At 40.7% G+C, this 20,986-nt stretch overlaps 3 protein-coding genes across 5 annotated transcripts; all 3 read left to right on the top strand.

Annotated features, from left to right (window-relative positions):
- The first annotated feature begins 473 nt into the window (after positions 1-473).
- LOC111600457 lies at positions 474-2,210 on the top strand. Of its 3 annotated transcripts, none has more exons than XM_023316570.2 (3): positions 474-918; positions 984-1,597; positions 1,655-2,210. In XM_023316570.2, exons 1-2 carry the CDS (start codon positions 727-729, stop codon positions 1,350-1,352), a joined length of 561 nt encoding a protein of 186 aa, XP_023172338.2. In that variant the 5' UTR covers positions 474-726; the 3' UTR covers positions 1,353-1,597; positions 1,655-2,210. The 3 variants fall into 3 exon arrangements, with proteins under 3 accessions (XP_023172338.2, XP_023172346.1, XP_023172330.2); XM_023316578.2 differs by having other exon boundaries at positions 479-918; positions 989-1,597; positions 1,655-2,208; XM_023316562.2 differs by lacking the exon at positions 474-918 and having other exon boundaries at positions 1,365-1,597; positions 1,655-2,202.
- Positions 2,211-2,300: 90 nt separating this feature from the next.
- LOC111600449 lies at positions 2,301-3,239 on the top strand. The gene is made up of 4 exons (XM_023316551.2): positions 2,301-2,544; positions 2,602-2,666; positions 2,719-2,778; positions 2,833-3,239. Exons 1-4 carry the CDS (start codon positions 2,325-2,327, stop codon positions 3,214-3,216), a joined length of 729 nt encoding a protein of 242 aa, XP_023172319.2. The 5' UTR covers positions 2,301-2,324; the 3' UTR covers positions 3,217-3,239.
- A 6,214-nt stretch (positions 3,240-9,453) lies between these two features.
- Positions 9,454-10,625, top strand: LOC111592621 (parkin coregulated gene protein homolog). The gene is made up of 4 exons (XM_023304956.2): positions 9,454-9,674; positions 9,737-9,807; positions 9,861-10,240; positions 10,302-10,625. Exons 1-4 carry the CDS (start codon positions 9,576-9,578, stop codon positions 10,571-10,573), a joined length of 822 nt encoding a protein of 273 aa, XP_023160724.1. The 5' UTR covers positions 9,454-9,575; the 3' UTR covers positions 10,574-10,625.
- Positions 10,626-20,986: the final 10,361 nt, after the last annotated feature.

Consider the following 20,986-nt stretch of genomic DNA (forward strand, 5'->3'; position numbering starts at 1 on the left):
TATTTTTAATTTGACTTATATGACACCAATTTTTAGCATGTCCTATCAGTACGAGTTAAAACACGAGACTGATCTATATTTTTACAAATCATAGCCTCACCGGCGTAAGTAGAGTTGCTCTTGCCAGGGCTGTTCCTTAACTTGTCTAGCACCCGATAATAAGTGTTGAATAATACCTTATATTAAGTGTTATAAGCTAACTAAGTGTTATAAGTTAACTTATATATATATATATATATATATATAATATATACAAAATTGAAGTTGCGACATACGTAACTGCACGACACTCGTTAACTGGCAAAGAATACCTAACACAGTAGAGTTAGTTTTGCTCGCGGGCAGACAGAGTACGAACAGCATATTGCTACCAATAGACGCAATATACTCTTTTGACCTTGTGAACGAGCATACAAAATAAACAAACACAAACTTAAAGCTTTTCAATTCAACTGATAGGAATGTGAATCTATACATTGATATATGTAAATAATTATATATATTAATATATTGAATGCCTTGCGCATGGCCTACTCATGCTTAGTATTCCGTATCGCCTCCAGTGGAAACTACGCGCGAATCGGTAACAGCGTGAACATTTGTAAACACCAAATTCTTCAGCTAGACCTGATTAGAGCGAAAAATAATGAGATACCGACAGAGATAAAGGCAAACAGGCAAATGAGATAGAGAGAGAGAGGAGACAGGCATGTTATCAGGCGAATTATGTTCTTTGTAAGCAGTTCGCAACTGTCCGGAATGACGAATAGGTGGCCATTGGGAAGACGCTTGGCGAGGCTCTGGGTGTGCATCTATTTTCTGCTTGAGCTGCAGCTGGCCTATGGAATACGCTGCAAGGTGCCCTATGAGAAGGTGGAGAATGACTACTGCTACTTCATAGCCGATGAGGAGCCGCTGGTGAGTTGCTAAAGCCAATCTTTCGCTTTCTCTTTTCCACTCAACTGACCTTGGTGGTCGCTTAGGCCAGCTCGTTCAGCAACTTTTGCTATCAAGATAAGCGAACATCGCGCGTTTGCCTGGACAGCAGCGCCGAGATGCGCGTCTTGGCCAATCATCTATATGCGAGTGGCTATCAGAATGGCACCCAGTTCTGGAGTGCGGGCCATCGCTGGCCAGGCGACTTGCAATTCTATTGGAACTACTTTGGACGCGCCCGCACCATCAACTATACCAATTGGCTAGAGGGTGAGCCCACCTCGCGCATGGGCCGCAATTGCATGCTGCTCACTCTCCAGGCTGGCGAGCTCTTCATGTCCACCGAATCCTGCTACACTCGAGCCGTTGACATATGCGAGCAGTTGCTCAGCAATGAGCCAACAGTTAAGCACTGACTAACATGCAGTGGCGGTGTTGGTAGAGCCCAATCTAATCTTAAAAAAGATATTGCCATACACCCATATAAAAAACGGACAGACATCATCAAGACAAAAACATTTTAAGACCAGCATTCGAAGCTATGAGGTGGATCCTTTTTTTTGGACTTGGCATAGTATGCCAGAGTGAATGTTTACATATCAATTTACCTGCGTACGACACTGTGGGAAACTCCAAATACTTCATAGCCGAGGGAACCAATGTAAGGCTCTCGGATAATTGAATATAACACACGATAATAATCGATTGATTCTTACAGTCTGTACAATTAGTAACTTGGTTTCGGGCAAGTGCAATCTGTCAATCAGTGTGCGGACAACTAATATCTATACAATCGGAAGAACAAATGAATGCTTTGTTGAAGTACATACTCGATCGGGGCTATAAGAATGGAACCAAATTTGTCACCTCAGGACACAACTTTCTAACTCCATCTCCGTTCAAATGGGAGGCCTTGCAGGAACCAGTTACCTACAGCAAGTGGCTGCCAGGCGATGGACCTGTCCACAGTAGCTTCTTAAGCTTACAGCTGATCAACTCAGAGCTGTTTATGGTAACATCCACGTCCTTCGATAGATACTTTATATGTGAATATGAGACAGCATACATGAAGTTACACAAAGTCTTTAAAAGTACTATGCTTTATACCAACTTCTGCTCATTTGTTCTTACATTACTAATAATATTATACTTAATAATAAGCGCATTTAGAAAAAGAACATTGTCCCCTTACAGATTTTTAAAGTGACATATATTAAAAATAATATAGCCCATTCCCGACTTGAGGAAATGATATGAGGATATGATTCTGTTATTTCTGTTAGAGTACATATTTACCTTTTGGTCACTTTTATGTAGATCATATTCAGTGAAACCCAACGCTCGTATTTCCATTTGTAAATCTAGCGAGCAGTTGTGTATTGGGTTCTATGCAGTTGTTGGAATTCTGTTTTCCTTTGAATTGTTGCACACTTTTCAGTAGGAGTTGGTTGGGCGTGGAGCTCTATAAAAGCAGTGGGGCCCTGCGACAAGCTCTGCAGTGTAGCGTGGCATGGAAAATGATGATGTTTGGCAAGTCCTGCGAACTGCTGTCACTAGTTCTGCTCATATTGGCCAGCTATGCCTGCATCTACTTGGAGTTCTGGAAACGTAAGTTTTCTCTGTCTATTGATTATGTTATTGACATTTGCTTCCCGGCTTGAGCAGCCCGTTGCATAGCACCTTTTGTGGAAATAGGCGACAACTGTTATTTTTTCTCCACCAACAAAGCTGTGCGTATACCCTGCAAATTGTCGGCTGCTCCTAACCAATTGTATCTTCCAGCCCACCTATGAGTACTATAGGGTGTCGTATAAGGGTCGCATCTTCAGTGTGCCCGCCGTGGTGAGTCGCCAGTTCCTTCTACTGTTTCCCTCTTTCATTTATTTTCATTCGTAGCTTGACTGGCTTCATGCCAGCTTCGCCTGCGAGACACTGGATCCCAATGCTCGTCTGATGACGGTCAAGTCAGCGCAGGAGATGCGATATCTCTCCTACTATATGGGTCGCTATGCACATCCCGGCACCCATCCGTACTTCTGGACCGGCGGACATCGCGGAAGTCTGGCAGATAGCGTTGTGGAACGCAGTTCTTTGAATCATTTCTACTGGCATCACGATCCGCATCCCATGAACTTCTCCAACTTCGTCGACAGGCAACCGAACTCCACCCTTCGCTTCCCTTCAGGCTACTGCGTGTACCTAGAGTATATAGGATCGGAGCTCGTTATGGCAACGGCGAGCTGTAAGCACAAAATGGCATTTGCTTGCGAGTTAATATAAATAATAAGTAAGAAATCAGATGATACCCTGTGTTTTAATAATTTCAATAGCTTCTATATAATGGCTCTAGTTCCAACTGAAGAATTTGGGGAAATTTGGAGCTGATATCCAAAATCCATCAAAAATCAAAATTGCATAAAATATACATAAAACTAAATACAAAATTTGGAGGCTCTAGCTCTTTAGACATTTGCACAAACAAAACATTATATATTGATTTCACATTTTCAATGCGATTAGTGCATAAAAATACTGCATGACTTCTTTGCCCTCGAGATTATCAGGTAATCAATAATCATAATAAAAAAAAATTTCCTGTTATCAGTCTTGTTATGATTACTTATATACTTCACATTTTTACTGCATTTCAATAAAGTTTTTATTCGATAACAATTTAAGGCGAATAGTTATCGAATATTTGAAACAAACTTGACCTGCGCGTGCTATACACGGACCTACAAAAAAATTTTAAGTCTCTTGCTCTTATAGATGCTGAGATCCATGCGTTCACACATACGGACGGATGGACAGACGGACAGACGGACGGACAGACAGACGGACAGGGCTCAATCGACTCGGCTTGTCGTCCTGACATTTGCACAAAACCATTATACCCTGATTTCCCATTTTTAATGGGATCAGGGTATAAAAAGATAAACAAATAAAAACCGACATTACTACGACGTAGCGTGAGTAATATTTATAGCAGTATTTAATCGCAATTTCGATTATTGGAATAGAAACGATTACTGTGCACACGCGCAGAAAACATGAGTGCGCGTGGCGCTGCTGACATGTGCTTTTGCAAATTGGCCAAACGTTTTGTTTAATAACTTCTGTTTTACTTAATGGATTTTAATGAAATTTTCAGCATATGATCTACATATCCTATTGGCTTGGTTGAGATGCAAATGCCTTCACATAATGGCCCTAGTTCCAACTAAACTTAAATTCTAAGAATTTGGGGAAATTTGGAGCCGGTATCCAAAATCCAACAAAAATCAAAATTGCATAAAATATACATAAGACTAAATACAAAATTTGGAGGCTCTAGCTCTTAAGACGTTCGAGATATAATTTATTTACTGCATTTCAATCAAGTTTTTATTCGATAACAATTAAATGCGATAGTTATCGAATATTTGAAACAAACTTGACCTGCGCGTGCTATACACGGAATTACAAAAAAATTACAAGTCTCTTGCTCTTATAGATGCTGAGATCCACGCGTTCACACATACGGACAGACGGACAGACGGACGGACAGACAGACGGACAGGGCTCAATCGACTCGGCTTGTCGTCCTGATCAAGAATATATATACTTTATGGGGTCTGCCATGCCTCCTTCTGCCTGTTACATACATTTGCACAAAACCATTATACCCTGATTTCCCATTTTCAATGGGATCAGGGTATAAAAGGTGCTGATTATGATATACACGAGTATTCATCTGACGTCATCTGACGTCAGCAGATTAGATGAGTTGGGCAGTCTGTATGATATATTATATATATTGCAGTTGACTGAATAATTAACATTCTATGCTTGTATTAGTCAATGCTAAGATCGGATTAAGATTGTGTGCTTTATACGGCTCTAATACAATAATAACAGTTATGTTTACAGTTTTTAGTTAGAGTTTCAGACATTAGGCAAACTGATTAAGTTGTTGCCTTTGCCCACTTCGCTTGTTAACTTTTGCACCTGCCACAGGTGTCGCTTGAAGTTTGGGACACAATGGAGCGCGTCTCTAATTTAATAATTCTTACACCTGCGACAGCTGCGCGTCAGTGTGGTATGTAATACAAGTAAATGTTGACTAAATGCCTTAGGTGCTCACTCTTCGCGAATCACGAACGAATCACGACTCACGGCCAGCTCACGAGTGCTGGCTGCCAGGTAAAATAACAGAAAGTTATTTAATGTCGCAACTCCCGACGACGGCGGCGACTGCAATTAACTCAAATTGATAATGACGACTAAAGTTTTGGGTGGCTTAAGGCAGGGGGCGTGGCTCAGTGTGTGCCTGTGCTGCCTGCTGGCTGTGACGTGATTTCATTTGCACTACGCCAAATGGCGACACATTTCGACACGTCCCGTAGCATGATTCTGTGTCGTAGGGCTCGGTTCAGTTCAGCTCCGTTTAGCTGAGTTCGGTTCGTTCGGCTGGGCTCTGCCCTTTGGCATAATTAAAATGAAATCATTTTCGACAAGTTGGCTGCTTTTGGCTCTTAACAGCTTTTTCGGCTAGCTATTTGCATTGCTCGATGGCACGTACCGCCAGTTAGAACGTATACGCGCCATATGATAATAAACTTCTGCGCAGTGGCTCCAACTTCAGCTCCAGATGTTGCTGCTGCTCCCACTTCAACTCTTGCCGTCTGTCTGTTGTTGTCTTGTTCGTGCTGGAATTTTTATTTAATTTGCTCAACTGTCGTCGTGTGCTGCTTGCTGTTGTCTTCTCTGTTTGCTGCATTGTTTGAAATTAATTTCACTTGTCGTTCCAACTTGCTCTCCTCGTCAACCTTGCCCGTGATAGCACTGTGCTCACGCTCTGTGCGTGCCGTTGTCAATGGCGCTTAGCTACGCATAGCTGAAGCGCCAGAGCCAAGGACAAAGTTGGCAGCAAGTCCTTGCGCTCGTCCTCACACCGATGCGCACTCAATCGTTTGGCCAAATCAGCGCGCTAATCATTCTGCCACAGACACAGAGGCAATGCATTTCGACTCGCCAGCAGACGCACTCACTCAATGGCATTCGGGGATGTCAACAGCTTGTCGCTGTTACCAGCTCCAGGCGGGGGCATGTGCCTCTCTTCATCGGCTTCTGCTCTTTTTTTTGCGTTCAGCCGGAAGTAGTAAACCCATAAATGTCATAGAGGAAGCGAGCGGCTTTGGCTGAACTGCCAACAGCAAGCAACTCGTCTAACTTATGTGGCATCCGCAGCATCCCTTCTCCAGAGACTTGTTGTGCTGCTGCTCGTCTGTTTTGTCATTAATCACCGACAATAATGAACTTCCGTCGTTTGTAGTTGCAAAATGGCGCCGACTTTTGGATTCGGACTTGCAACTGCTGCCAGCCAGCATCCGCCTCCTGCTCAACTCTCCTTCGCCTGAACCGCGCATTGGCGCGCTGTTGTCATTAGCGCAATGTTGCAAAATTTATCGTGTGACTTATGAGACGAACAGCTGGACAGACTGCTGCTGGCTACTGGCTGCTGGGCCAGACCAGGCCAAGAGTGCGACTCTGGTCTCTGTTTTGGTCGTGTGATTTTATCGCTTCGATTTACGACTCATAAAAATGCTAGCGACATCCAAACTGCTTATACCCCACACTAATTCTCTAGCTGCCCCACCACTCGCTCTCTCTTTCTATCTCTGTGTCGCTCTGTTGACTTTTTTCTGCATTTTTGGGAAAATTCTCAGCGATATTTTTGCCGTTTTCATGCTTGATTTCCCATGCCCCGTTCCCGCCTGTCTCCACCTCCCGCTCAGCTGCTGTCTGCAGGACAGTTTGTTGCATGAATGTCTCTATGTACATTTTATGGCCATTTAGTGAGCCAGAAAATGTTTGGATATTTCGCTCTCCATTTAGTCGCACCCAAATAGCGCCCTACAAATATTAAAGGGCACTAGCTCGAGTTGAGCTCAGGCTTATGAGAGCTAAATTCAAATTTCAAATTTCAAATTTATTAATTATAAATCGAATAAAATGAGCTTACAAAAAGAAACTATTAAGAAAATTAAAATAGCATTTGAAATAGAATAATTTTAACTATGAAAATTAAAAATCCAACACTAAAGTGAATTAACAAAGTCTTTTACTAGGCAAAAGAAGACCAGGAGTTAAAGGCGAATTCGCGAGTTGGAGCCTCTTCCAATATATGTGTATATTAAATGGATGTTTCCATACACAGCCACCGAGCATAAGAAGATTCTTCAACATGATTCAAACTTGGCAGCGTAATAAACCAATTTGTATATCGGTTTCCATTTAGAAACCCATCGAAAGCTGCTTTCAAGCTCAAACATCAATTTGCAGTGCAATTTGGGCTCAATACAAAAGCCATTTAAACAATATGTATCCTCTGGCTGGCTATGAGCGTGGAGCAGGCGCATGCTGCATTTGACAGTTATTAGATTAACACCTACACAGATAGACCCGGACACTTGAATGGATGTTCGGATGCTCGGATGTTCGATTACTCGATACTGCCTGAATTTTAGCAAACAATAAAGCTCTCAAAATGTATGCGAGCATACATAAAATCTTCGCCAGACAACGTTGATGGTGAAACAAAACAAAAGCTACTGATGGCTATGTCCAGTCCAATGACAATGACAATGACGTTGGCCCACGAGCAGCAACATGCGATGTCAATTTCAGACAAACAACCCGGCCATATGCAAAATGCCTCACATACATATATGGACTGAAGTGTGTGTGTGAGTGTGTGCAGGATATAGATACATAGCTTGTGTAACGCTCAAGATGTGTGACAGCCGCCCACCGATTTGGCCACCTGCCCCAATCCACTCGAATTGCTACATAAAAAGGCGCTTACGATGTGGTTGGGAAGTGGAGATTACAGAGCTGGAAGCTGGGGCGGCTGGTAGCTGGAGCTGGAGCTGAAGCTGGAGCTGAAGCTGGAGCTGGGGCTGCAGCTAGAGGTGGAGGTCAGTTGAAAGCTGTCAGTGGCTGTTTAGATTTACGTGCCGCAGTGCAGCAATGTCCGACGACAGTCGGATTCGTAGAGACAGAGACGGACGTATGGCCATCAAGAGGTGTGACAGCCAGCGAACCCTAAGCCAAACCCCAGTTGCACTTTGTAACAATGCAAAAACATACCCACACACACACACACACACACAGAGCAGCACACGAGCTGATTGTCATCGCTCTGACTTTTTGTTAATGAAAGTGTCAGCTAGACAAACGCACCCAAACCAAGGGACATCATTGAACCGGGTACTCCCCCATCTGTTTTAGGTCTCGTCCCCTTTTGTAATGGGCTTTGGTCAATAAATTATGATCAGGCCGATTTTTAGTATAGCTTTTGTCTGCTTCGAGCCTAACAGCATGTGCTCTTTCATGTCATTCAACTGGGTCCTGAACAGGATCGGCGCGCGCTTGCTTTTGCTTTACGTTGGCTCCACAACGAAAATAGTCAATAATTTGTTTAACCACGGTTAATTAACATCGAGTCGGGCAAGCTAATGGCTTGGCCCATCTAACAGCTTTTAAAGGCACAAAGATCGACGAGTCTCTTACTAGATAGACTACGATCTGTCCAGCTAACAGAAATAAAGATATGTTAACAGATACACATGCGGTTAACATTCAACTGCAGTTAACAGTCACTTAACAGCTCATAAGAAGTATGCATAATTTGAACCCAAGTGCCAAGCCATGTCAGCATGTGCTGGCCTCTGGGTAACTTCGATGGCGGCATATTAACACTTCAATTGGAACAATTAGCAAGCCAACAAAATGTGATATTGTCAGCTTGGCATCTCTGATGGTTGCCTTATGTCCCATTATCCTAATCGCTTCCAGCTCGATTGCCATGCCTTGGCCGGGTCGCCGTAATATAAAATCAGATAAATCGCGACGTGCATAAAAGTGAAAACCTGCGCGTGGGTAATTAAAAAAGTCAACGGCGGAGGTGGAGGTGGAGGTGGAGGCAGCTCACAGATGAAACCTAATTCGCATGTTGAATTTAAATTAATTAAGAACCAAGCAGCTGCAGACCGAGCAAGAGGCAGACAAAGAGGGGGCTAGATAGAGAAGACAGATAGATAGGCAAGTCACGTGTCTCTGTCGCACCCAGCAGAGACTAAAGTAGGTTAATGCGCTTAGAGAAGCGAGCGTAAAGTGGGCGAGCAGGCGTATGGCTGGGAGGCTGTGGAGCATTTCCTGCTGACGACGTAATTGGTGGCGTTACAAAATATTTACAGTTACCGTAACATGGAAATGGAAAAAGATGATAAAGTGCGCAAATGTTTGCACTTTCCCTTTATGACTCTTTAGAGACGTTTAGGTGTTGAGTGCCTCCCCTCCTGCTGCGACAGGGTCGATGGGGCGGCTGTCTGTTGACGTCTTGATAAGCAAATATTACAGTTACATATATAAATAAATAAATTTGAATGTTTTGTATATGTGTTCGAGTAATTTGTGGACAAACAGTCAAGTAGGCTGTGAGGCAACACTATATAGAACATAGATCCCTGGCATTCGCACAGTGTATCCCATCCAATCAACAATATTTTGGTCGCATTCTCAAAAAGTCTCGTTATATTTCAAACTAAAATAGTTTCTGTGCGCTTACTCATTACTCATACGTCTCTACAGCCAATATGCACGCTAATAAGTGTCCGGACATGCATGAGCGGGCCAAGCGTGTTCACGAGCCTGGCAGGATCTGTCGCGAGCTACTTTACTTGCGCTCCAAGCGGGTAGGTACAGGCTAGACATGTGATATATCGTCTAGCTCCAGCTGATCTCTTTACCCGCTCAGGCCGTACGTGAGGTGCCCGCCTTTACCTACCAGGCTCTGCAGAAGGGCACAGTAGTCAAGCCCCCCAAAAAGTAAGTTGGGTGCCACTTTGAATCGGTTTACAGCAGAGCATTTTCCATTACAGAATTGATATATTCAAACGTCAGCCCGTGAAGGAGACCGTCTTTAAGATCTACTTCATGCGCGGCGACATCCCTGTGGCTCTGACAGGACGCAGCAACAAGCAGGATCCCACCAAGGATCGCCCTTTGCGCTGGCACTGCACGCCCGAAGAGCTCGATTATTGCTACTATTTACCCATCTTTCTGGATGGATTGGCTGACATAGACAGCGATACACGCTTGCTGGCGGTCAATGCAGCCGTCGATCTGATCATGAGGCAGCCGCACAAGGTGCTCCCAGTGCTGCCCAAGCTAATACTTCCGCTCAAGCGCGCCTTTCAGACCCGCGACAAGGGTATCATCATATCAGCTCTCAAAGTGCTACAGCTGATGGTGCGACTGGGTTAGTTGCACTTACATCTCCTAATTATAATTCATTCAGTGTAATATCTGTTTCCTTTTAGGGCCTTGCGTTGGGCAAGCTCTAGTTCCCTTCTACCGTCAACTATTGGCCGTATGCAATCTATACAAGAATATCAATGTTAATTTGGGCGAAGGCGTCGACCCTGATCGCAGTAAGCGCATTGGCGATGTCATCGAAGACACTCTAAAGCTGCTTGAGTACTGTGGCGGACCGAATGCATTCATAAACATCAAGTACATGGTGCCCACCTATGAGAGCAGCGTCTTCCCACGCTGTCTGTCGACTGATGGCGCAGATGGCTCAAAGCATTGATTACTTCACAGTTCAATAAAACTTTTTATTTGCTTATTTTGGGTTCATTATGGTTAGACTAAAAGAAAATTAACGATGCAATAAAAAAACAACCTATAGTAAATTTTAATAAGGAGCTATAAGTAAACCAAGGTTAAAATTGAAAACCAATTTATTACAGATAAGTTATCTTACCACTATGTCGATAAGTGCAAACGGAAATATAAACTAATACTTAAACTTGGCAACATCTTATAATGATTGCGAAAATAGGATGGATGATTGAAAATAGGAGAATGCGCCATACAGCAAGTCGCTAATAAACTGATTTTATATGACCCATTTGTGTGGTATTTTTTCTAGTAGCTTAAATGATGATGGGAATAATGAGTCAGTGAGTAAGTCAGACTAAAAAAAGTAAGAAAGCTCTAGTCGGGGTGCCCGACTAGGAGATACCCTGATCCCAGTCCTTTGAGTTTTGTAATATTTTCCGTAGTTTGTATCGAGTATTAAAACAAAAAAAGAAAACAAATAAAAATCGACATTGCGAGACCAGGATTCGAACCCGGATTATTTGCGCAACGTGCACAAACTCTACCAACACCGCCACTTCATAACTAAAAAAAAAAAATAAAACAATAAAAAACATTTCATCTCCTCTAGTCTCGAACCCGGATCAAGCTACATGCGAGCGGCGCCTCTACCAACTCCGCCACTGTCCTTCTTTCGCAAGCTGTTGCAAATTTGAACATAAGTAGCAGCTAATAATTCAGCACAATTCAATCGCAATTTCAATTCTTGGAATAGAAAAGAATACACGCATTTGAATGTATGTGTGCACACGCATAGGAAAAATGCGTGCGCGTGGCGCTGCTGACATGTGCTTTTGCAAATTGGCCAAACGTTTTGTTTAATAACTTCTGTTTTACTTAATGGATTTTAATGAAATTTTCAGCATATGATCTACATATCCTATTGGCTTGGTTGAGATGCAAATGCCTTCACATAATGGCCCTAGTTCCAACTAAACTTAAATTCTAAGAATTTGGGGAAATTTGGAGCCGGTATCCAAAATCCAACAAAAATCAAAATTGCATAAAATATACATAAGACTAAATACAAAATTTGGAGGCTCTAGCTCTTAAGACGTTCGAGATATAATTTATTTACTGCATTTCAATAATGTTTTTATTCGATAACAATTAAATGCGAATAGTTATCGAATATTTGAAACAAACTTGACCTGTGCGTGCTATACACGGACCTACAAAAAAATTTCAAGTCTCTTGCTCTTATAGATGCTGAGATCCACGCGTTCACACATACGGACAGACGGACAGACGGACGGACAGACGGACGGACAGACAGACGGACTGGGCTCAATCGACTCGGCTTGTCGTCCTGATCAAGAATATATATACTTTATGGGGTCTGCCACGCCTCCTTCTGCCTGTTACATACATTTGCACAAAACCATTATACCCTGATTTCCCATTTTTAATGGGATCAGGGTATAACAACCTATAGTAAATTTTAATAAGAAGCTATAAGTAGGTTAAAATTGCAAACCAATTTATTACAGATAAGTTATCTTAACACTATGTCGATAAGTGCAAACAGAAATAGAAACTAATACTTAAACTTGGCAACATTTTATAATGATTGCGATTATTGTTAATAAAGAACCGATTGTGATTATTGAAAATAGGAGAATGGTATTATTTATAGTAGCTTAAATGATGATGGGAATAATGAGTCAGTGAGTAAGTCAGACTAAAACAAGTAAGAAAGCTCTAGTCGGGGTGCCCGACTAGGAGATACCCTGATCCCAGTCCTTTGAGTTTTGTAATATTTTCCGTAGTTTGTATCGAGTATTAAAAAAAAAAAGAAAACAAATAAAAATCGACATTGCGAGACCAGGATTCGAACCCGGATTATTTGCGCAACGTGCACAAACTCTACCAACACCGCCACTTCATAACTAAAAAAAAAAAATAAAACAATAAAAAACATTTCATCTCCTCTGGTCTCGAACCCGGATCAAGCTGCATACGAGCGGCGCCTCTACCAACGCAGCCAATGCCCTTCTTACGCGAGCTGTTGCAAATTTGAACATAAGTAGCAGCTAATAATTCAGCACAATTCAATCGCAATTTCAATTCTTGGAATAGAAAAGAATACACACACTTGAATGAATGTGTGCACACGCATAGGAAAAATGCGTGCGCGTGGCGCTGCTGACATGTGCTTTTGCAAATTGGCCAAACGTTTTGTTTAATAACTTCTGTTTTACTTAATGGATTTTAATGAAATTTTCAGCATATGATCTACATATCCTATTGGCTTGGTTGAGATACAAACGATTTCAACTAATGGCCCTAGTTCCAACTAAACTTAAATTCTAAGAATTTGGGGAAATTTGGAGCTGATATCCAAAATCCATCAAAAATCAAAATTGCATAAAATATACATAAAACTAAATACAAAATTTGGAGGCTCTAGCTCTTTAGACATTTGCACAAACAAAACATTATATATTGATTTCACATTTTCAATGCGATTAGTGCATAAAAATACTGCATGACTTCTTTGCCCTCGAGCTTATCAGGTAATCAATAATAATAATAAAAAAAAATTTCCTGTTATCAGTCTTGTTATGATTACTTATATACTTCACATTTTACGGCTCAATCGACTCGGCTTGTCGTCCTGATCAAGAATATATATACTTTATGGGGTCTGCCATGCCTCCTTCTGCCTGTTACATACATTTGCACAAAACCATTATACCCTGATTTCCCATTTTCAATGGGATCAGGGTATAAAAAAAATAAATTCCGATTCATATTTAAGCATTGAAAATTATTTTAAATTGACAATAAATGAATGCATATTACCAATTCCAAATTTAAGTCCAAAACCAAGTCATTGAGAAGCGTGTCTCAGATTAGCCTCTGGCTTAGGTGTTGTTAGGTATTGAGTTCCAATTCCAGTTTGAATATTTATTATATTTTCTTTTACTTCCATGTGGTGAACCCTGTTCAGAGCTTCATGCACACCCGTTTCTATAGAGCCCAAACTCGAGCCATCTGTTAGCGATTCTCGAAACGCGGATACAAAGAATGATAAATGCCTAATTAATTTTTAATTTTCCAAAACAAGCTTCTGCAACGTGCAGACACTTTTCAACAATGAAACGAGCGGCCGTAAATAAAAAGCTCATTACAATAAATCATAAAGTGTAAATTGTTCAATTCGCTGGCTGCTTTAATGGAATATCCATGTAGAGTGTTCACTGTCTGTCTGTCTGTCTGCCTGACTGGCAGCCACATTTGTCTAAGGAGGGTGTGTCACCACCCTCTCTATCAAGTATACGATCTCCCCAGTCTGGTTGGTACGGCTGTCTGCCTGTTAGCCCTGCCCGTATCTGGCCAAAATCGAGCAAGGGCCCACACACGCACTCCTGACTTCTGACTGCTTCCGACTGCCGGCACTTTTCACAGATCGAAGAACGAGGCGCGCTTTAAAATTAATTTAGTTAAATTGCCGCCTGACACTGAGACAGGGGCTTGTGGGGGATGTGGCTTCTGTGGCTGTGTTGCGCTTTTCAACGTAATTAAGTGCCGACCCTCCATAATTTTGAAAAACAAATCTTGTTATCAACGCGCAGCAACACGAAACACAGTTGTTGCCAGCCTGGTTGGTCCTGGCTGTTGCTGGTTGGTCAGCGCGTTGCCAGAGTCAGTTCTGGTGGTTTTGCCAACCCACCCGAATGGCTGGTTGTCTGCGTGGCTGGTTCGATTGTGATGCGTAGATAAAAACCTGCCAAGTGTTGCAACTCAATTTGCCCCCAACCTGTGGCAAGCCACCCTCCGATTGGTTGCTTCGTTCCACCACACAAATTCTTAATTCACTTTTTGGGTTCAGTTTTTTTTTTAATCTCCTGTTGACGGTAAATCAAACAGTCCCCCTGGGTGCAGCAGCACCACCACTTGAAGACCCACCCGCCATATAAATTGCATTTGGCTGCTTGTGAATTTTCGTTTTCATTTTCATTTTCATTTTGATTTTCATTTTTATTGCGCTGCTTCCAACGGCGTTAAAACGTTTTGACATTTTTACGCAGTTTTTTTTTTTGGATCATTTTTATTGCGTGAATGTGTCTTCCATCAAGGAAGGCAGCAAAGGGTTCGCCGCGGGGCGCTAAACTCTGATTTAGGTGGAAAATTGAAAAGCTGTTGGCCAATTCTGCGTAGATATCGGGCCGACTAAGAGTCTTAGCTTTTGGTATTAAATCTGAGCAGATTTGCTGCTGGCAAGTCCCAAGCTCACATAGGTTGGCTTGGTCCAATGCCCAGGGGAGCATTTCCGTCACACACACCCACCACCAGCATCACTCACCACTGACATATTCATATGCATTAAGTCATGACCATGTCCAGTGCCCAAGCTGTGGTGGCTGTTCCACTGGAAATTGCTTAAATATACCGGAAATTGCAGGAGAGTTGCATAAATTGACACGAAACGCCCCGTGGGCACAATTCAGTGTAATGAGCCCCAAACAGTGGCAGGGGCAAGCGTGCCATCTGGACGACTCCAATTGAGTTGGCAACTGAACTAAGACTTACAAAGTGCGCTCCTCCTTTTATATACACCTCGATCAGTCTTCGGCAAAGCACCAAATTGACTATTAGTATAAAGATAAGCATAAGCATAAGATAAGATAAGCATAAGATAAGATAAGCATAAGATAAGATAAGCATAAGATAAGATAAGCATAAGATAAGATAAGCATTTATTTATAAATTATTTCATATTATGAGTAAAGAGTATTCCCGACTAGAGATCGTTTAGTGAGGGATTATAGTAATGCTCACTCTTAGACTTTTCGAAAACAACTCCATACGTATTATACTTATTAATACCCTAATATATTTCTATATATCCCAATATATACAAATTTTTATGTTTCTATATATATATATAACTAATATATAACTATTCTATCGATCTACCTAACTACCTATCTATCTACTTATCTATCTACTTATCTATCTATCTATCTATCTATCTATCTATCTATCTATCTATCTATCTATCTATCTATCTATCTATCTATCTATCTATCTATCTATCTATCTATCTACTTATGTTTCTATTTATCTATCTACTTATCTATCTATCTATCTATCTATCTATCTATCTATCTAACTATCTATCTATCTATCTATCTATCTATTTATCTATCTATCTATCTATCTATCTATCTATCTATCTATCTATCTATCTATCTATCTATCTATCTATCTATCTATCTATCTATCTATCTATCTATCTACTTATGTTTCTATTTATCTATCTATCTATCTATCTATCTATCTATCTATCTACTTATCTTTCTATTTATCTATCTACTTATCTATCTATCTATCTACTTATCTATCTATCTATCTACTTATCTTTCTATTTATCTATCTACTTATCTATCAACTTATCTATCTATCTATCTATCTATCTATCTACTTATCTTTCTATCTATCTATCTATCTATCTACTTATCTATCTATCTATCTACTTATCTATCTATATATCTATCTATCTATCTATATATCTAGCTATCATCTGTATCTCTCTCTGTACTCATACAAATATATATCTATCTATCTATAAATGTCAGTCAATATCTATTTATTGTTAAAGTAAATCCTTTGCAAATTAGTTAAGTTTTCACTTAAGTTTCAAATTTGTCGTGTTAACCTTGGCAAATATTAAGTAGCTATTTTATAGCTCTTGGAGGTTTGTTTCTCTTAGCAATGGGCCAGCGTCTGGCATTTTTGTGCGGCTTGCTTTGGCCGCAATATGAATCCATGTTCATCCAGTCACGACCCGGCATAAAGAGTCTGGATGCGAGGCTGGCGCAGATGCTCACATTTCGCGAACTGCCTCGAATCACGTGCGCTGAACGGAAGCAAATCGAAATTATCACCAATTTGCAGTCATCGAAATCCAATTAGGAGGCGTGTGTGTGTAACCCCGAATCCCGGCCGGCTAGGACAATGCTCGTAAATGCTGCTGAGGCTGCCTCCTGTCCATGTTTATGCCATATGCTGGCCGCAGTACAAAACTGCAGCAAAGTGCAGCTGGACAATAATCGGATTAGGTTGGCTCTGGCTTCGCCAAAAACATAATTTGCGAGAAATGTCACACGGCACACAGAGCGCACGGCGACTTATTCGCAATTTGTGAAATGGAAACGCAGCGAAAGTCGAGTGTATCTACCCTCGAGCGGATCGGGCGAGGTCTGGGCGGGTTGTAACAACGCACTAAATCATGCATGTCAAGTCGAGTAGTTGTCGTCTCTATCAAACCCATCATAATCGCCAACGCGTACGCATCATTATCGGGATCGGGCCCTGGGTCTAGCTCTGCCTCTGGCTTGTCCAGCAGCCGCTTAGCTGTGGGGGTGGCTCTCGGTCTCCCGGGTGCCACAGTTGTTGTTTAGTTCCGGCATGCGACAGATGCAGCAGACGTGCAGACTGTCAGCATGCCGGAGTCTGTGATGAAACCGCAAGCGGCTCTCGAAGAGCGTACGCTCCCCCAGCTGCCCAAGCCCGACCCAACCGACCCGACCGAGCCGTCATTGTCCCCGGAGCTGTCACTGCTCATTGTCAGCTAAGTGCCGGGCAATGGGCGGAGTTGGTTTATTGGAAGGAGCAAGCGATGTTTGTTCAGACGTTCAACAAGCCGTGGCAGCAGCAGCAACAGCAGCAGCAGCAGCAGCAGCGACTGAGCCCATTTTCATTTTTAAGGGTCCTAAACCAAATTTGTTGCTCCCGCAAGCAACCTGCTTGCCTCGATGAGAAGGTGGAAAGAAAAAAGAAACCATGCCTGCACAGTGGGACGGAGTAAGGGAAATGCAAGATGTACAGAGAGCAGCAGCAGCAGAAATTGACGCATATTACATAAGCTATAAGAGTATAATTTAAATAGAAGCAAAAAGCATGTCTATACTAAATATAGATATAACAGCGAGAAGGAAAACAGGCATGAAATACTTAATGCCATTATTCATTATTTTAATTTAGTAAATTGACTATATTTTTTTAATTAAAGCACATACATCTAGAACCAGTACACATTAATAAGTGTGAAGTAATATAATAATATAATATAAAATAATAAAATATTTTAAACTTGTTTTTAGTTGTTAATAAAAGTGTAGTTGTAAATAATTATTAATTTATTCACAGTATTAGAAATATTAAATAAATATTTTAATAAAAAATAAGTACAAAAAATTCGACAACATTTTTCAATCGACCTGTGACCACTGTGCGGGTCTATGCCACCCGCTAAGCAGCAACCACAGCGACTGCGGCGTTGTGCACTCAAAACGGGAAACGATAAGACGGCAGACGCTGCGACAGAATGAGAGAATGATGAAACAGGAGCCGGCTTCTGCTGCATTGCACACGAACGGAACAGGAAGAGGGAGGGGGGGAGAGAGTTAGGATAACTGAAGCGAGGGTGAGGACAAGGGTGAGAGGCTAATGGTGGGGGTGGGTGTCCGGACAGAGGCGACAACAATAAAAGCAAATTCAATGCGTTTTGTGATAATTTCGCACTGTACGAGAAACGAGAAAAGCGGGAAAATGTGAAGCGAAAAACGATAAAGAGAAGAGCCAAAGCCGTAAACGAGCAAATAATAAAAATTTTATATAGCAAAGCGGTATAACAAGAAAATAAAATATTATAATAATGCGACGCACACACATAGATAGACATAGATGTTAGTTGTATATGAAAAACATGAGTGTGAATAGTCAATGAGTATTCGAGGGCTCGAATGCGGATCGCTGGATGCATGGGTGGGTGACTGGATGCGCCGAGGGTGGTTGTTGGCGTTGCCGGTGGTGGTGGAAATCAAACGGTAACAATGCAATCAAAATTTACGTTTCCTTTACCTTGGTGCAAATTTAGTTATTGTGGCACATCGGAGTCGGGCGCCCGGGACACTCGAGGGAATTGTTGGGCCATAATTTAATTCAGCTGGCCCATTATTTCATTAGTTGTCCACCCGCTGCTGCCCCCTGCGAAAATTGTGCAATTTATTTTCGGTATTGTGCGAGGCGTAAGTATTGTAAACTGGCTCTGGCAGCTAGACGCATAAATTTGTATATTTCGATTTTGATTTTGCCATTTTAATTGTTTGTAAACTGGCCTCACGCACTGCCAGTTGCTCCTTTGTCTGTCTGGCCACACTCTATCTGGCCATCTGAAAGTCTGTCCTTCGGTCTGCAGACACATTGTCTTTGTTGGCCAAACATGTCGTATCTTTGTATCTGTATCTGACCAGGCTTTCAGCAATCAATGTGTGTATGTGTATGTGTGTGTCTGTGCTTAGTGTTTGTGTAATTAACATTTATGACCAAAAACTTGATTATATTCCACTGCCAGCTTCCGATAAAAACACAACATTTTAACAACAAAGTTTCGCCGAAAGAACATTTTGTGCTTACAACAATATTTATTGAATTCTGAAATGGATTTAAGGCAAACAGTTCAGAATTCCCAGCAACAACTTGCTGCAAATATATAAATTATAATACACATATTATTTAGATATACTTTTGAATATTAAAGATTATATTTAAATATATTATATTTAATCAGACTTTTCTTTTGCATCAATTTTATTGATACAGAAATTGAGTTTTTTTACAAATTTTAAATTTGGAAGATTAGATAATCGAAATACATTAAATAGAAAAGCTAACGAAATAGACTTATTCCAGTTTTCAGATTCGATTTCGTGATATGATATGATTTAATCATATGATTTAAATCATATCTATATCTATATCTATATCTATATCTATATCTATATCTATATCTATATCTATATCTATATCTATATCTATATCTATATCTATATCTATATCTATATCTATATCTATATCTATATCTATATCTATATCTATATCTATATCTATATCTATATCTATATCTATATCTATATCTATATCTATATCTATATCTATCTATATCTATATCTATATCTATATCTATATCTATATCTATATCTATATCTATATCTATATCTATATCTATATCTATATCTATATCTATATCTATATCTATATCTATATCTATATCTATATCTATATCTATATCTATATCTATATCTATATCTATATCTATATCTATATCTATATCTATATCTATATCTATATCTATATCTATATCTATATCTATATATATATATATAATCAACAAAGTTTATGGATCAACCATTTACAAATTTATTTAGCATTTATTATCTGGTATTTGGCTAAATATATAAATATTTTAATATTTAAATTTAGAAGATGTTATATATTTACCATTGGGTCATGTTATTGTTTATGTTTAATCCGTTCACATATGTAAATATAATTATTTATTTAATTATTTATTAGTGCAAATTAAAATTATTATTAATATATTAAATACAAATAAAAGTATTAATAAAGGAAAATGTTCAGACTTTTCTACAACCCAACAATAAATCGCATAATTTGTAGTAACAAATTTGTATTATATTTAAAATGAAATATTTATTTTCTATAATAACCAAAGAGCTCTTCGATATTTGGTCGCCCTAAAAGTATGCAACAAAAAGATTCGAGCAACACATTTCAATAACTCAGCAGAGTGAAGTATTATAGAATGGAGGAGCAGGGCAGAAGGTAAGTTTGAGTGGAAGATGACGCACTTGAACTTAGAAGCTACACACGAGTAACTTCAATCCATGCAGCAAGTGCAACATAAATGCATAGAGACAATGAAAATTAAGTTGCAAAACTTTATGCAAATGCAGCCCATGCCGGGAGGACAGCTTGGCAGACTGACAGACTGTCGGGCTGAAAGACTGAAAGACTGACAGAGTGGAAGACTTGGAATGCGACTCACTGAAATTCCGGGCAGCAAAAGTATATTAAAAATGTTGACAACGAAATCCATCTGTTTAATGGGTCTGCACACAGTGCAGTCAGAGCCAAGACAAGGCCCAGCCCACACGCCACCCACTCACACACAGGTGCCTGATTGTGGGTGTTTGTGGTGGGTATTGGGTGTGCGCTTCTAATCCGCCAGATTACAAAAGTGTGCGGCAAAGTTGGAGCAGTGGCCACAGGGCAACAATAGCCTCATCCCCAGTAGGAAGACCCAATCCAGCCCAGCCCAGCTCAGCCCAGGGCCAAACTATTACACTTGATAAATTCGAGATTAAAGTGCATTTGCAGTTGAGCTGAGGGCAGGACCGGCTGGCCCGACTAAGGCCTGGGTCCTGGTCTGGGTCATCAAATTTATGGCTATACATTTGGCCAGAATTTCTTTTGTATGTGCCCACTCTGAGTTGAGTACTTGGCCGAGTCGTGGGCCCCTTTTAATTAT

Source organism: Drosophila hydei, unplaced genomic scaffold (genome assembly GCF_003285905.1).
Source record: "Drosophila hydei strain 15085-1641.00,03,60 unplaced genomic scaffold, DhydRS2 tig00000149-arrow-pilon, whole genome shotgun sequence".
NCBI lineage: Eukaryota > Metazoa > Arthropoda > Insecta > Diptera > Drosophilidae > Drosophila > Drosophila hydei.

Coding starts and splice junctions, on each gene's coding strand:
- LOC111600449 (XM_023316551.2), top strand. CDS start 2,325: ATGCAGTTGTTGGAATTCTGTTTTCCTTTGAATTGTTGCACACTTTTC. Junction 2,545..2,601: donor CTACTTGGAGTTCTGGAAAC/GTAAGTTTTCTC, acceptor CGGCTTGAGCAG/CCCGTTGCATAGCACCTTTT. Junction 2,779..2,832: donor TCTTCAGTGTGCCCGCCGTG/GTGAGTCGCCAG, acceptor TTTCATTCGTAG/CTTGACTGGCTTCATGCCAG.
- LOC111592621 (XM_023304956.2), top strand. CDS start 9,576: ATGCACGCTAATAAGTGTCCGGACATGCATGAGCGGGCCAAGCGTGTT. Junction 9,675..9,736: donor TTTACTTGCGCTCCAAGCGG/GTAGGTACAGGC, acceptor TTACCCGCTCAG/GCCGTACGTGAGGTGCCCGC. Junction 10,241..10,301: donor ACAGCTGATGGTGCGACTGG/GTTAGTTGCACT, acceptor GTTTCCTTTTAG/GGCCTTGCGTTGGGCAAGCT.
- LOC111600457 (XM_023316562.2), top strand. CDS start 1,478: ATGAGGTGGATCCTTTTTTTTGGACTTGGCATAGTATGCCAGAGTGAA. Junction 1,598..1,654: donor TCATAGCCGAGGGAACCAAT/GTAAGGCTCTCG, acceptor TGATTCTTACAG/TCTGTACAATTAGTAACTTG.